At 39.1% G+C, this 16,883-nt stretch overlaps 1 protein-coding gene across 1 annotated transcript; it reads left to right on the top strand.

The window, feature by feature from the left end:
• The first annotated feature begins 1,899 nt into the window (after positions 1-1,899).
• Positions 1,900-2,756, top strand: LOC123249541 (dCTP pyrophosphatase 1-like). Its single transcript, XM_044678609.1, has one exon. The coding sequence runs from the start codon at positions 1,918-1,920 to the stop codon at positions 2,455-2,457; it is 540 nt and encodes a 179-aa protein (XP_044534544.1). The 5' UTR covers positions 1,900-1,917; the 3' UTR covers positions 2,458-2,756.
• The last annotated feature ends 14,127 nt before the right edge of the window (positions 2,757-16,883 follow it).

Here is a 16,883-nt window from a genome sequence, read left to right as displayed (position 1 = left end):
GGCTTTCAGGAAGACCTGTGAATCTTAGCTTATCTCTTCTAGATTTGTTTTCCAGGTAAGCTGTTCTTCCAGTGAGATATTTCAGATTTTCTTCTATTTTTTCATTCTTTTGAATTTGTTATATATTCTTTCCTTCTGTCTTATGGATCTTACAGAGTCATTGGCTTCTATTCATCCATTTTTTATTTTCAGGAAGCCATTTTCTTCTTTGAGGTTTTGCACTACCTTTTTTTTTTGAGATTTATTTTCCTGTTTGAAATTTTGTATTTCCTTTTTTAGGGAGCTATTTTCTTCAGCCATGATTAAAAAAAAAAAAAAGAACCTGGACACAATATTGTAAGAAATTACCAGCAAACTGCCCTGATATTCTTATTGAACAAGAAGGGAAAATAGAAGTTGGAAATATTCATTGATCATCTCCTGAAAGAAATCCCAGGATTTTTATAGCCAAATTCCAGAACTCATAGGCCAGTAAGAAAATACTGCAAATAGCAAAAAAAAAAAAAGTTCCAATACCATTGAGCCATAATCAGGATTATGTAATACATAGCAGCTTCTAAATTAAAGGACCAAAAGGCATGGAATATGATATTCTACAAGGCAAAGGATCTAGGACTGCATTGGCAAAGATGTGGTACATGTGCAGAGCTGGCACTCAGGGAGCTGTTCTATTCCCCCTCTTCCCAGAGCCCAAGGGCATTTTTTGCATAACCCCTCTGTCCAGCCATCCAAAGCAAGCATTTTCTACTTACTAGAAGAGGGGGAATGGAGCAGCCCCTTCCAGCACACTAGGGCACATGTGCCACATATTCACCAACATGGTCTAGGGGAAGAAATACACATATAATTAGAGGACTTTCAGACATGCCTGATGAAATATCCAGAACTGAAGAGAAAATTCAGTAATCAAATTTGACATTCAGAAAAAGTATTAAAAATGTAAAAAGAAAAGAAAAAATGAAGGTATTTAATGGAGTTCAACCATTCACATTCCTGCATAGGAAACTGTCAACTAGGATATTTAAGATATCTATGATATAAGAGCTACTTAAGGTATTGGTTGCAATACTATATAAGATTATAACTAAGATACTTAAAATAACTATGACACTTGAAGTCCCTAAGGAATCTAAATTATTTAGGACACTTAAGGTATGGAAGATGCTCAAGAGCTTTATCACTATTAGGGCAGTGAATAGGAGCATACATAAACAGAGAGCAGGGAGTAAATTGAATATGATGGGATAAAATAAAGAAAAGCAAAACAAACAAAAAACCCAAAGCAAAAAAAAAAAAAAAAATCAAGGGATAAGAAAGACAATACACTGGGAAAAAGAGAAAAGGAGAGAAAATTATCTCATACGAAGAGGAACAAAAGAATCAATACCAGTGGATGGGAAGATGTGGGGGAGGAGGTAGCAGGCAACGCTTGAACTTTGCTCTCATCAGAATTGGTGCAAAGTGGGAATAACATTCATACTCAATTAGCTGTAGAAACCCTTCTCACCAGGGAAGTAAGAGGGGGAGAGGATACAAGACAAGGGGGGAAGTCAGGGAAGTGGTAGTTAGAAAAAAAATATTTATGAATAGGGAAAGGTTGAAAGGAGAGGAAGGAGGAAAATAAGATGGAGGGAAGTATACATAATCATGACTGTGATTGTGAATAGGATGAACTCACCCATAAAACAGAAAAGGATAGCAGAATGGATTAAAAGCCAGAATCCTACAATATGCTATCTACAAGAAACACATTTAAAGCAGGGAGATTCACAAAGAATAAAGATAAAGGGCTGGAGCAGAACTATTATGCTTTACTCAAAATTTAAAAAGAAATTCAAGAGAGGTGGGAAGTTGCACGTGGCTTCAGAGTTAGTGGGTCTTTTGCGGCGCCGAGTGTCCCCTTAGCTCTGCAGCATCATGCCAGGGGGCAGCGACCCCGAGAGCACGGCAGCAGCTGCGGAACCAGCAGCAGCAGGAGCGGGGTGCAATACCCCATTTAGCTTCAGCCCGGAGCCCACGCTGGAAGACATCCGGCGCCTCCAGTCAGAATTTGCAGCCGAACGAGACTGGGACCAGTTCCATAAACCCCGGAACCTCCTCCTGGCCCTTGTTGGCGAAGTGGGAGAGCTGGCAGAGCTCTTTCAGTGGAAGCCTGATGGTGGACCTGGACCCCTGTCATGGTCCGAAGCAGAACGAGGCGCGTTAGGCGAGGAGCTCAGTGATGTCCTTATCTACCTGGTTGCCTTGGCGTCACGATGTCATATTGACCTGCCACAGGCTGTGCTGGCCAAGATGGAGACCAATCGGCGCCACTACCCAGTCCACCTTGCTCGCGGCTCTTCCTGCAAGTACACGGAGTTGCCCCACGAAGCCACACCGAAGGCTGAGAGCCTTGGTCCTGCCCCGGGAGCCACTGAGTGTGCACCTGTCTCCAGGGGAGGGGAGGCTACCAGCTAAAGAACACCCACACATTAGAGTGTGGACCTGGACTGGGGCTAAAATTCATGGGACTGACCAGCAGCGCTGCTGAGGGACTGCCAGGAAAGGGAATCCACTGGGAGAACAAGGACACACAAGCCTTCTCAAATCCTCCTTTAATTGTGTTCCTAGGTCTTAGAAATGCAAGATTCCTCCAGCCCTCCTAAATTCCCCTGGAGGAGGGATTGACTGAATGGAATCCTTCTGGAGTTATTTTTTTTCTTTAATAAAGCGGTTGGGGATGAAGTTAAAAAAAAAAAAAAAAAAAAAAAGAAATTCAAGACACCACAGTCATCTACTGCATCCTTGGCAATTGTCAGTTTTTCTGATTTTCGTCTTCCCACTGGACTTTTAACATCTCTGGAAGAGAGACTGAGGCTGATGATACTGTGCAACTGCCTTTCTTAAATCTAATTTGTAAGTCAAGACATTAGTCCATGATGTCATTGGTCCTCTTCAAAATGAAGGAGAAACATAATAATAAAATTCTACTTGCCATCCTTGTGACTTTTAACCCCACCGCCTTGTCTCTCTCTTTTTTTGTTTGTTAAAATATAAGTTCATTGAGGGCAAGGGCTGTCTTCCTTTTGTGTTTGTATCACAAGTGTCTACTATAGTGCCTGGATCATAGTCAGTCAATCCTTAAAAAATACTTTTTCGTTTAATTCATATCTAAACTCAGTTCTTCCTGATGATTCCAGGTCTAGAACTCTAGCCATTGCTTCTGATAAGATTTGATAAGCTGAAAGAGACCTTAATGGTAAAGTAGTCCAACTCCCTCCTTTTACAGATGAGTAAAGGAGGGTTCTGGGAGGCTAACTTGCCCAAAGTCACCCAGGCAGTGAATAGCAAAAATGTGACTGAAAACCAAGTCCTCCTACTCCAAAATTTGTGTTCTTTCCATTACAATGTTGCCACTTCTCTGGCAACTATAGAGCCTCCAGAAAACTACAGTTTCCCTGACCTGTGCCCTGGATCCCAGTGATACTGGCCCATTACTTATTGAAGTCTCTTAGGAACTGACATCTCCAGACATCCTGTCTGCACCTGCCATTTTACTGCAAGTCATAGGAAACATATGGGAGACATAAGTAGCTAGAGGGCACAAAGAGAGAAGATGAGTTAGGAAAATTGTCTGTAAGGGGATTACCTCAACACACCAGAGAAGGAACATTTCCTTAGTGCCAAACCATGAAAGCAAAAGAATTGTCAGAGATGGTAAATGAGCAGACAGGTTGATGGAAGGTGGAAACTGGGTTAAGGAAAGTGAATAGGTGGTGCGGTGGTGGTGAGAGAGAGAGAGAGAGTGGGTGAGTAATAGAGATGATGAATGGTTATTGAAATAGCCACAAGGTGGGCAAAATAATTATATCTTTTGATTGGTTGTGAGTTATGACATTATCCCGTCCCAGGCTCATTTGTTCCACCACTTATGGATCTCAGCCACATACCTCAAAGTCTACCTTGAGTGAAATTTTTGTTTAAACGAGTAATGCCTATGAGAAACAAGGTGGACTGTTTAACAGTAATTAGTAGTTACTTAGAAACTTAATAGAGCCTGGGATCTTGTTGGATAGTCCCTTAACAGGATCTAGGGCTTTTTTTTTAATTAAGTTTATTTAATTAATTAACTAATTTAGAATATTTTTCCATGGTTACATGATTCATGTTCTTTCCCTTCCCTTCTCCTACCCCCCCCCCCGTAGCCAATGAGCAATTCCACTGGGTTTTATATGTATCTTTGATCAAGACCTATTATTTTTTAATGTTTATTTAATTAATTAATTTAGAATATTTTTCCATGGTTATAAGATTCATGTTCTTTCCCTCCCCTCCTTCCACTACCTTCATGTAGCCAGTGTGCAATTCCACTGGGTTTTATATGTGTCATTGATCAAGACCTATTTCCATATTGTTAGTATTTGCACTAGGGTGATCTCATTTAGACCAGTGGTTCCCAAACTTTTTTGGCCTACCGCCCCCTTTCCACAAAAAATGTTACTTAACCCGCTGGAAATTAAATTTTTAAAAATTTTAATAGCAATTAATAGGAAAGATAAATGCACCTGTGGCCATCACCGCTCTTCTGAATTGCTGCAGCACACACCAGGGGACGGTAGCACCCACTTTGGGAATCACTGGTTTAGAGTTTGCATCCCCAATCATATCCCCATCAAACCATGTGATCAAGCAGTTGTTTTTCTTCTATGTTTTTACTCCCACAGTTCTTTCTCTGGATATAGATAATGTTCTTTCTCATAAGTCCCTCAGAATTGTCCTGGATCATTGTATTGCTGGTAGTAGAGAAGTCCATTATATTTGATTGTGCCACAGTATATTAGCCTCTGTGTATAATGTTCTCCTGGTTCTGTTCCTTTCACTCTGCATCAATTCCTGGAGGTCATTCCAGTTCACATGGAATTCCTCCACTTCATTATTCCTTTGAGCACAATAATATTCTATCACCAACAGATACCACAATTTGTTCAATCATTCCCCAATTGGAGGGCATGCCCTCATTTTCCAGTTTTTTGCCACCACAAAGAGTGTGGTCAGACAAAGAACTGTGGGAGTAGAAACACGGAAGAAAAACAACTGCTTGATCACATGGGTTGATGGGGCTATGATTGGGGATATAGGCTCAAAACGATCACCCTAGTGCAAATATTAATAATATGGAAATAGGTCTTGATCAAAGATACATGTAAAACCCAGTGGAATTGCTCGTTGGCCAAGGGAGGGGGTGGGAGAAGGGGAGGGAAAGAACATGAATCATGTAACCATGGAAAAATATTCTCGATCAATTAATTAATTAAATAAACTAAAAAAAAAAGAATTTTTTTGTACATATAAAAAAAGTCTTCTCTAGGAATGGTCATCCCAATTCACATGGGTATATTGAGCTCTTGGCTTTTGTAAAAACAAGCAGAACTCTTTTCTAAACTGTTTAGCTTTAATACTGGAATGTCAAACCAATAAAAATAAACCTTCTTTTACAAAATAGATGTTGGGTCAAGAGACCAGGACACTGCTGGGCTAAGAGAGAAAAAAGGACTCATATGCCCTCTTGTACAATGCTTGCTTCCTCACCTCTGGAAAGAGGAGCAATTGATCAGAACCCAGTGGGACTATTTAGGGACATCACAAAGTAGACCAAAGACTTGATATATGTGATACAATTTGTGTTTCAGAATCACAAGCTCTAGTCATGCAATGATGGAGGTTTCTTATAAATCATTCTTATGTGTCTCATGTCTTCCTTCTCTCCCCTTCTCCCTTTCCACCTCCAATGATTTCTCTCTGGGAATTTTGGATGATATTGTCCATATCAATATCTTTACAGTGTGATAGCACTCTTGGCTCACATGCCAGCAGTTATGCTGATGATCTATAATGGGTACAAGGTAGCCTTTATTTTAATTTCCATTGCCAAAAAAACACAAAGGGTTCACAGGAGCCTATAAACAATCAAGATAAACTCTCCATCTCTAGCCAGCAGGGGCTCTTAATCTTTTTGTGTCAGGGATCTCTTTGGCAGTTTAGGGAACACTATGAAGACCTTCTTAGACTATAACATGTTTAAATACATCAAATAAAATACAAAGGATTACAAAGAAAACAAAAGATGAGTAAAAATAAAGATATCACTTTTTTTCTAATTCAAGTTCACATCCCCCCCTGAAATCTATCAGCAGACCTTTAAGAATCCCGGATGTATTTTTTATAGTAGCAAAGAACTCAAAATAAAATTGATTCCCACTAAATGGAGATGTCAAAGCAAATTGTGATACACAAACATAGAATATTACTGTGCTGTAAGAAATAATAACTGTAATGTTTACAAATGCAGAGTAAGCAGAGCACAGAAAACAATGTACCCAATGGCTATAACAATGGAAATGGAAAGAACAAAAACCATTATAATATCAAAAGTGAATCTTTTGGGGGCAGCTGGGTGGCTCAGAGGATTGAGAGCCAGGCCTAGAGATGGGAGATTCTAGGTTCAAATCTGGTCTCAGACACTTTCCAGCTATGTGATCCTGGGCAAGTCACTTAATCCCCATTGCCTAGTCCTTACCAACTCTTCTGCCTTGGAACTAACACGGTATTGATTCCAAGGTGGAGGGTAAGGGTTTAAAAAAAAAAAATCGAATCTTTCAAATCTGGTCTCAGACATCTCCCAACTGTGTGGCCCTGGGCAAGTCACTTAACTCCAACTGCCTATGTACTTTACTGCTCTTCTGCCTTGCAACCGATACTTAGTATTCCTTTTAAGACAAAAGGTAAGAGTTTTTTTTTAAAAAAAAAAAAGGTAAATCTTGCAAAATTACAAAAAATAAGTATTTTTTTTTACCCTTAACTTCTGTTTATTGGTTCATAGGTGGAAGATTGGTAAGGGTGGGCAATGGGGGTCAAGTGACTTGCCCAGGGTCACACAGCTGGGAAGTGTCTGAGGCCGGATTTGAACCTAGGACCTTTCGTCTCTAGGCCTGGCTCTCAATCCACTGAGCTACCCAGCTGCCCCCATAAGTATGTTTTTTAAAAAAGCTATATATGAAAAGATAACTCTTTCTCCCCCTTTGTTTCAGAGATCAAAGGTCCACAAGTGTGAAATATTGCATAAATTTTCAGGTTTAAAAAATACTGATTATTTTTCTTTTTGTCTTTTTCTTTCTTTAAAAAATTCTTTGTAACAAATAAATCAATTTAAATTAAAATTTTATTTGTCTCATGGGATGACTTTCTGGGAGGGTGCTAAGGTAGGGATATAAGAAAAAATGTGGACAATGTAAAAATGAAGGGTATCAATGAAGATTATTTTTTAAAAGAACCCCTGATGTCCCCCATTTGGGGAATGGTTGAACAAATTATGGTATATGATGGTGATATAATACTATTGCTCTGTAAGGAATGATGAACAGGATGATTTCAGAAAGAACTGGAAAGACCTACATGAACTGATGCAGAGTGAAATAAGCAGAACCAGGAGAACATTGTACGCAGTAACAGCAATATTGTGGAATGATCAACTGTGATAGGCTTGGCTACTAACAGCACTACAATGATCCAGGACAATTCTGAGGGACTTATGACAAAAAATGCTATCCACTTCCAGGAAAAGAATTGTTGGAGAAGAAATGCAGATTAAAACATGTGATTTATCACTTGTTTATTTGGGTATATGTTTTTGAGATTTTGGTTAAATAAGATTATTCACTTACAAAAATGAATAATGTGGAAATGTTTTATGTGATAATACATGTATAACCCAGAAAAAATTAAAATTTAAAAAAAAAGGAATTAAAAATGAAAAAAAAAAAAAAAAGAATCCCTGTTCTGGCAAGTTCCATTTTCTTACCAGGGGCCTATACAATCTTCTGGACTAGTGATTCCCAAAGTGGGTGCCACCATCCCTTTGTGGGTGCTGCAGCAGTCCAGGGAGTTGGTGATGGCCACAGGTGGATTTGGGGGCAGTGAATAAACTGTAAGGGGGCGGTGATAGTATGTGAAGGGGGCGCTAAGTAATATTTTTTTCTGGAAAGGGGGAGGTAGGCCAAAAAAGTTTGGGAACCATTGTTCTAGACTAATAATATATTCTGTGTAAAACTAGGTTTTGAGAAAGTGAATCACTCACCTTCCTTTGAATCTTTCTATCTCCCTAAAGATCTATACAGTTTTTCAGAGTTATAGTACTTCTCTAAGAATCTGGAGTCTCCTAAAAGGAAACTGCATTTACAGTTGTTAACAAGCCATCTGTCTTCCTGCTGGGCTTATAGTATCAAAATAACTAATTGTAGTTAAAGGCAAAGTTCAGATTGCTCCTCGGCAGCAAGGCTCAGTCTTCTGCTATTCTTACAAGTTTGGAATCATTTAATTAGTTTATTTAGCATTTATTAAGCCTCTATTCTGTGCTAGGCATTGTGATAGGTAATGGAGATATTAATCCAAAGAATGAGACAACTCCTACTCAAAAAGAGCTTATATTCTAATGAAGGAGACAATGGAGATAGATAGATAAACAGACAGTCAATCTGGCAGACAGATAGATGGATGAATAGATGCATAGATGGGAGGCAGCTAGGCGGCTTAGTGGACTGAAAGACATAGAGACAGGAGCTCCTAGGTTCAAATGTGGCCTGAGATACTTCCTAGATGTATGATCCTAGCCAAGTCACTTAACCCTTCTTGGTTAGTTAGCCCTTACTGCTCTTCTGCCTTAGAACCAAAACACAATACTGATTCTAGGTCAGAAGGTAAGGAATTTAGAAAAAAACAGATATATGGATGGATGGATGGATATATAATGGATAAATATATAGATAAATGTTTAATATATAACATAAATATATAATATACATATATAATATATACAGAAAAATACAGACAAACTAAATCTATATATGCATATAGTGACATACATATATGCAAGACATTTCTGTAAAGATATACACACATGTACACATATATACATGTGAACAGTGTTGATAAGTATATGAGCTTGTATGCCTCCATGTATGTAATACAAAGCAATATTTGTATATATTTACATCTTTATATACATATGTTTACATGTTCACAAATACAATATGGATATATATATTTGTGTATATATGTATGTATATGTTATATATTCTTCCTTATATAAATAGAGATTTTGAACCTTGGACTTCATCCCCCACAAGTCCTTAGTTTCCCAAAATCCCCCTTAATTTCTCCTACGCCTTCATGTTTACGTGATCACATTGTTGTTTTATAGTTGGTTGTAACTCCTGCCTCTTCCTCTTTGGTTCCTGGGAGCAAGCCGGTTAGTACCTTTTAGTTAGTTTCTTTTGTTAGTTTATTATTAATAAAATATTTATAAATATAATATTTAGTATTTCACATATTAATTTTAATCTCCATATCCTACTTAACTCTTTGCAAAACAACTTCAGGATCTCCCAGACACTATCATATCTGTTAACATTTAATGAAATTCAAAACCAAATTAATGTTTCTCTGGAGAACTTTGTATCCCCAAGTATATTAAAAAGCAACATTAGAGCAAGCAGTCCCACGGTCTTAAACAAATGTCCATCCTGACTGGGTACAATTCCTTTCCTGCATTCTGTATACTTCACTGTCTTGCCAATCTCTAAAAACTGTAGTCAACGGCAGAAGCTTTCATTTCCAGTCCATCTGCGAGGCTTAGCTGCAGGCAAAAGAACTAAAGCATCGGGCTGTCCACAGACACCTACATATACATGTGTGTGCATATAAACCCATGCATATAATGCACAGCAAAACACATAGAATAGATGAAAGAAAGATAGAGAGATTTTCAACAGAATTGTGAAGTCAATAAATACCATGTAGTTTGTAGTCACTTCTCTTCTCTCTACATTACTGGGTCCGGGAACTCCCTCTACACATAAGGAAGTCTAAGTCCAGAAGCTTTTGCTACTCCTCTACTCCACCTGCTGCCATCTCTTGGGCCATGTGTTTCTACTTTCTGCTAATTTCAAATATTTCCCTCTTTAGGAACAATTAAGAGTTGTCAGTAAAGGATATAAAGACCCACGCCTGAAGATGGGAAGTTCTGGGTTCAAATCTTTTTATTTTTTATTTTTATTTAATTAATTAATTTAGAACATTTTCCCACAGTTACAGGATTCATGTTCTATCCCTCCCATCTCCCCACCCCCTCCCATAACCAACACACAATTCCAGTGGGGTTTACATGTGCCATTGACCAAGACCTGTTTCCATATTATTGATATTTGCCCTAGAGTTTAGAGTCTATGTCCCCAATCATATTCCCATCAACCCATGTGATCAAGCAGTTGTTTTTCTTCTGTATTTCTACTCCCACAGTTCTTCCTCTGAATGTGGATAGCATTCTTTCTCATAAGTCCCTCAGAGTCGTCCTGGATCATTGCTGCTAGTAGAGAAGTTCATTACATTTGATTGTACCACAGTGTATCAGACTCTGTGTACAATGTTCTCTTGGCTCTGCTCCTTTCACTCTGTATCACTTCCTGGAGGTCATTCCAGTTCACATAGAATTCCTCCAATTTGTTATTCCTTTCAGCACAATAGCATTCCATCACCAACAGATACCACAATTTGTTCAGCCATTCCCCAATTGAAGGGCATACCCTCGCTTTCCAGTTTTTTGCCACTGGGTTCAAATCTGACACAGTTTTGATTCTAAGACAGAAAATAAAGGTTTAAAAAAAAAAGTTGTCAATACCATCTCAGAGGCTACCAAAGGGTAATTGAGGGTGGACCAGGGAAGGAAATGTGTATCAGCTTCAAAAGACTAAAATCTACTCCTTTTCCTCAGTCCCCCTCCCCCCCATTCTTTTCTGTTTCTTCAATTGCAGCAAGGGTAAATTTTTCTGTACTCTTCTAATGGTCCAATTCTCAGGATACAATTTAGACTTTATAGAATAGAAATTTGTGTCCATGTTTGTCTCTCTACTAGCCTGGATATGAGAACAGGAACATCACTTTGTTCTTTCTCTCTCCCAAAACACCTAGCACATCCACAGGAGACATTTAATAAATGTTTATTATAGATGAATGAATGAAGGGTTGATGAAACCAGCCTAAGTGGCTTTTGAAGCATTATTCCCAAGTTCAATGGAGCCAAATTTGGAAAGGCAGATGTTAGATTTTTCTCTTTCTAGTGCAGTATAATTACATGGACATATATTTATGAAGTCCCTGTACAAGACTTTGGGGCTAAAAATTACCTTACCTAAACTAGGACAATAACAACCTATAGACACTTTTTATTTAAAAAACCCTGGCCTTCCAAGGCAGAAGAATAGTTAGTGGTAGGCAATGAGGGTCAGGTGACTTGTCTAGGGTCACTCAGCTAGGAAATGTCTGAGGTCATATTAAAACCCAGGACCTCCAGATTCTAGGCCTGTCTCTCAATCCACTGAGCCACCTTGTTGCCCCTCAGACTTCTTACCTAAAGAATATTCTAATACCTTCAAGGAGAGATTGTGTTATAGGAAAGACAATTGAGGCTCCTTACAATAGTATAGTTTTCTACAATACATGCCTTAACAAGATCCTCTAAACTTGTAAGGAATACTAACTTGCTAAATATCACCTACTCAATTTGTCAAGGATTAATCATATTGGTTACTCTTGCTTGGCTGGGGGAAATGGATCAGAATGGAGAGGAAGTTAGAGTTAAAGAAAAGCATTGGTACCAAGGAAAGAGCCCTGTCTCTGTCATCAAAAGCAGCTCAGTTCAAATCCCTGTTCTACCCCAAATTTTCCATGTAACCTGTGAGATTTTTTTTTTTACAGCCAAAGAATTGTAGGTTTGTTTGTTATTTTTAAAGACAATGATATTATATAGGAGAATTTTTACAAATGAGAAAATATCTGTAAAGTTCTTTGCACAGAGTCTGGCACATAGTAGTTGCTTAGTAAATGCTTGTTCCCTTCCCTATGCAAGTTCCAACCTCTCTGGGCCTCTGCTCATCTGTGGAATGAGTGCAGGTTGGATAGATGACCTTCCCACATCCCTTCTAGCTCCAAAAATCTATGAACCAAAGTAATAAGACCCTCAAGCAAAGATGGAAAGACCTTTAGGCCCATAGAGCAAAAGAACCCCAGCCACATTCCCCATCCTTCTCTCCCTCTCTATATAGGGTGGTGATGGCAAACCTATGACACACGTGACATGTGTAGCCATTTTTGATGACACACAGCCACATGCGGTCACATGCAGAGAAGTAGGGGGCCGTATGCTGAGGATGAAACATTTGCTGTAGTGTCATGTAGATGACAATTCTACCTAGATCGATGTACGCATTTTGGTTCATTAAATACAGTTAGAGATTACAATTATACATTTTTGTTATTTAAACTATAAATATCTCGAAATTATGGTTTTTTTCTCAAAGTGACACTCTACCCAGTTATGCTCGTTTTTTGTTTTTGTTTTGTTTTGTTTTGTTTTTGGTGAATTTTGGCACACCAAGCTCAGAAGGTTGCCCATCACTGAGCTAGGGCAGGTTGGTATCCTATATCTCTGGAAAGCCTTGAAGACGTCTGTATCCCCAACAAACTCTTGTGTATGTATCATGTAACCTATGGACACACACACCCCCAATCCTCCAATCCCTGCATGAGAGGTATCCCATAAGTCACTGATGTGTGGCAGACTGTACTGTGAGCCTTAAGGCTCTCTGTTCATCCTTGCCTGTCACCATGTAAACGTTGCCTCTTACCATGTGTATGGAAAGTTTGGGTAGAAACTCCAGCTTGCTATAGAAATCCTGTCTACTTCCAATAAATTGCAAATCCGCAAGCCGGGTCCTCCCGGTCCTTCACATTCTTCTCACGGCCTCCTTGTGGACCGCCCCCAATTGTAATGGGCAGGACACTGGCTGGCCAAGTCCCTGTTGCCAACAAGTGGCGCCCAACGTGGGGGCCCCCTGGAGGCTCCTCGAGGAATTCCAGGCAAGCAAAACCTCCGTCCCTGAGGTAGACGCATGGCGCAAGAAAGAAAACCAAGTGAGGAGAGTCCTCGTCCCGCAGTGGCAGGGGGGTCCTTCTCATCCCCCAAAGGTGGGGGTGGGGTGGGGGTCCTCATCAGGAATAGTAAGCCAGGGTGTGTCTTTGTGTGTGTTGGAAAGAATACAACATGGGACGAGCCAGTTTAAAAGAGAGAGAACTGGCTTTACGAATTTTGAAATCTATGTTACCGGCAGAGACACCTAGATTCAAAGGACAAAACCCTTTCTTTACAGCCCTCCCCTCGCAGCTAGCTCACCTAGAAAAACCGGTTCTACAGGAAACTCACAAGGAGCTCCTATCGCTAAAACAGAACTTACCCAGAACCACTCTCTCCCCTGCTCCACCCCCTTATTGTAGGCTGCCCCCCTCTCCCCACCTTACTACAGACCATATCCAAAAGGCGGAATGCAGACCGAGATTTTCCCTTTCTCAAAATGTGGAGCCTGGAGAAAGCAGAGTTTATTCTGTGATAACGAATCCAGCTATGTTACTAAGAAAGGAACCTTCGAAAGATCTCAAGCTCTCAACAAAACATCAGAGTACAGGGTTGCCAGCACTTTACAAGCGTCCGAGGCCACTGGAGCATGAAAGGAAGCAAATTAAAATTGACGTTTGTCACAGTCAACCTCCTTGCAAAAGTTAACCCCTTTTCTAATTAGATCCTGCATCGTCAAAAGCCTGTTTAGTTTCAAGGGCTAGAGACCAGATTAATCTAGAGACGCCTTTGAACAAAGTTCTGGGGACCCCACTGAGCAGAGCTCTGGGGACATAAACCAGAAATGACTTCAAAATATCTTGAGCGAGACTTGTGTTATATGTTTGTCTTGTAAATGTATAATGTCTGTGTCATGAGTCTGTTATATGTTGTCTGTCTGTTTACACAGAGAGGTCTAATTTGGGGGAAACAAGCCTAGGTTAGAAGAGGTCCTTTGCACTTTGCTATCTCTCTCTCTCCTTCACTGCCCCAGGAAAAATGAAGGAGACAGACCAGAGACTGTTTGGGAAATTCAAAAACAGCATTGTAGAATTTTTTGAGTCTCCTAAACCTTGACATCATTTAATTGATTAGGTAAAAAGAAATTTTACTCTCTGCTTCTACTAAAGCAAGAGTCATGGAATGATCTCCAGGAATTGATGCAGAGTGAAAGGAGCAGAACCAGAAGAACATTATTCACAGAGATGGATACACTGTGGTACAATGGAATGTAATGGACTTCTGTACTAGCAGCAATGCAATGATCCAGGACAATTTTGAGGGACCTACGAGAAAGAACGCTATCCACACCCAGAGAAAGAACTGTGGGAGCAGAAACGCAGAAGAAAATCAACTGCTTGATCACATGGGCCAATGGGAATATGATTGGGGATATTGACTTTAAACGATCACCCTAGTGCAAATATCAATAATATGGAAATAGGTCTTGATCAATGACACATATAAAACCCAGTGGAATTCAGTTGGCTATGGGAGGGGGGTGGGACAGGAGAGAGAAAGAACATGAATCTTGTATCCATGGAGAAATATTCTAAATTAATTAAATAAAACTTCCCAAATTCAAATAAAAATAAATAAAGCAAGAGTCAAACAAACAAACATTTCTTACATTCCTTCTTGGCCTTGAGGAAAAACATAGAAATGATAAAGACAAGAAAAGGGATAATTTGATCCTACAAATTACACCAAAGACTTTTAGCAGTTTGTCTTTTCTCTTCATAGACATCCACTGCTCAGGTTGCTTTGCCTTGTGAGGAGCTAAAGATGCATTCATTCTGCACCCAGGAAAGAAATGAAACTACTTTCTGCAGTGGGGAAGGCAGAAAATTCTTATGCTTTTACCAATGATCATTTAATTTCAACAATTTCAGTCATACTCAGTCATTCCCTTATAACTTGATCTCTTTCTTTAAGGCCCTTTTCCCTTTGGGGTAGTGGCCAAGATGACCAGCACAATCACACATTTCTTTTTTTATTTTAATTTTTAAATATTTTTCCATGTTTCCATGATTCATTTTCTTTCTCCTCTTCCCTCCCCCCTCCCAGAGTTGTTCAAATGTTATCACTTGATACCTATTTCCATATTATTCATTTTTGCTATAGAGAAAATTTTTTAAAGCCTAAACCCCAAATCATATACCCATACTTACATGTCATATGTTTTTCTTTTGCATTTCTACTCCCATAGTTCTTTTTCTCAATGTGGATAGCACTCTTTCCCATAAGTCCTTCAGGAGAGTCCTGGCTTGTTGCATTGCTACTAGTAGCAAAGTTCATTACATTGGACAATCACACATTTCTGAAGACTATGTACAAAAGAAGATAGAAGTAGACAACAGCAAATTCATGAACTGTGCTGTTTTCATATCTCTTCTCAAAGATAGATATAGATATAGAGATAGATAGATATCTGGATATATATCTCTATATATAAACTCAGTGGAATTGCTTGTCAGCTCAAGGAAAGAAGAGGAGAGAAGAGGGGAGGGAGAGAAAATGAATCATGTAACCATGGAAAAATATTTAAAAATTTAAATTTTTTAAAATAAAAAAATAAAATAAAATAAAAATATACATAGAGATATTTTTCAAAGTATAACCTAACTCTCTAGTGTGAGATTTATGTCTTGTGAAATGTAAACTTCCCTTTGCTGACAGGCAAACAATAATGCTGAAATTTAACCTTAAGCCAGCCACAAAAGCCCAATAAAGTAAGCTCGTGATTCATGAGCACAGATCTGATGAAACCAAAGGTGGAATCACATCCACCCAAAGTAAACGTCTAGAAAAGCCCCTAGCCAAAGCCATGGATGCATGGGCTCATTATTGTCTCCTACAATCAGGCTATAACAGAAACACAGTGTCTAACTTTTTCCTTTTATAGCCATTTATATATTCCCCTTTTATAGCCATTGGGTGGTTCATTTAGCTCTTGAGGTAAAAAAAGACATGTTAATTTGAACTTTGGGAAACTGAAATAGATTTTTATTAACATACTGCTGTCTCCACATTCAAACAGGCTATAGAGCACATTTACAATCGGTGAGTAAAGCAGAGATGAAAAGGGAGGGGACTCTACCCTTGGTCTCAGGTATTTCCCTTCCCCTCAGGGTCAGACAGCTGAACACCAGAATTAGAGATTTTTCAACCTCCTGAACCCCTTAGCCCACATTAATGTAATAGATATAAAATAAGATTTGGGGTGCTGGGAAGCTTAATAAAACATTGAAAGTGAAAATGTTTCCATTTCTGGATGGAAATGAGATTTAAGAAATATTTGAAAAAAAGGAAAAAAGAATAAGTCTGTTTCAAAGTACTCGAATCAATTCCCATTAATGATACTGGATCAGTGAGAACAGAAGTCCTTATTCTAGTTAGAACATATTTATATGGTACTATAGGGTTTGCAAAGCGCTTTCTTTGCAATATCCCTTTGGGGCAAATAGGTTATAGAATAGGGATTGAGTCTATAATTTAATAGATATAAAGAACTCCCTGATGAGGAAACTCCCTTCTCTGTAATTCATAATCTCAGGTGCCTAAATAAGCAGTTCTAAATTTAGTTTCCAGTGCCCCTTTACACTCTTAAAAATTATTATTATTGTTTTTAAACCCTTAACTTCTGTGTATTGGCTCATAGGTGGAAGAGTGGTAAGGGTGGACAATGGGGGTCAAGTGACTTGCCCAGGGTCACACAGCTGGGAAGTGTCTGAGGCCGGATTTGAACCTAGGACCTCCCGTCTCTAGGTCTGGCTCTCAATCCACTGAGCAACCCGGTTGCCCCCACTCTTAAAAATTATTAAGGACCCTCCTGGAAGAGTTTTTATTTATGGAAATGTGTTTGTTATTATTTGCCATATTAGAAATTAAAAGTCTTATTATT

This window comes from Gracilinanus agilis, chromosome 5 (assembly GCF_016433145.1).
Source record: "Gracilinanus agilis isolate LMUSP501 chromosome 5, AgileGrace, whole genome shotgun sequence".
NCBI lineage: Eukaryota > Metazoa > Chordata > Mammalia > Didelphimorphia > Didelphidae > Gracilinanus > Gracilinanus agilis.
The sequence above is the reverse complement of the archived record's forward strand: the minus strand, read 5'-3'. Positions and strand labels throughout refer to the sequence as shown.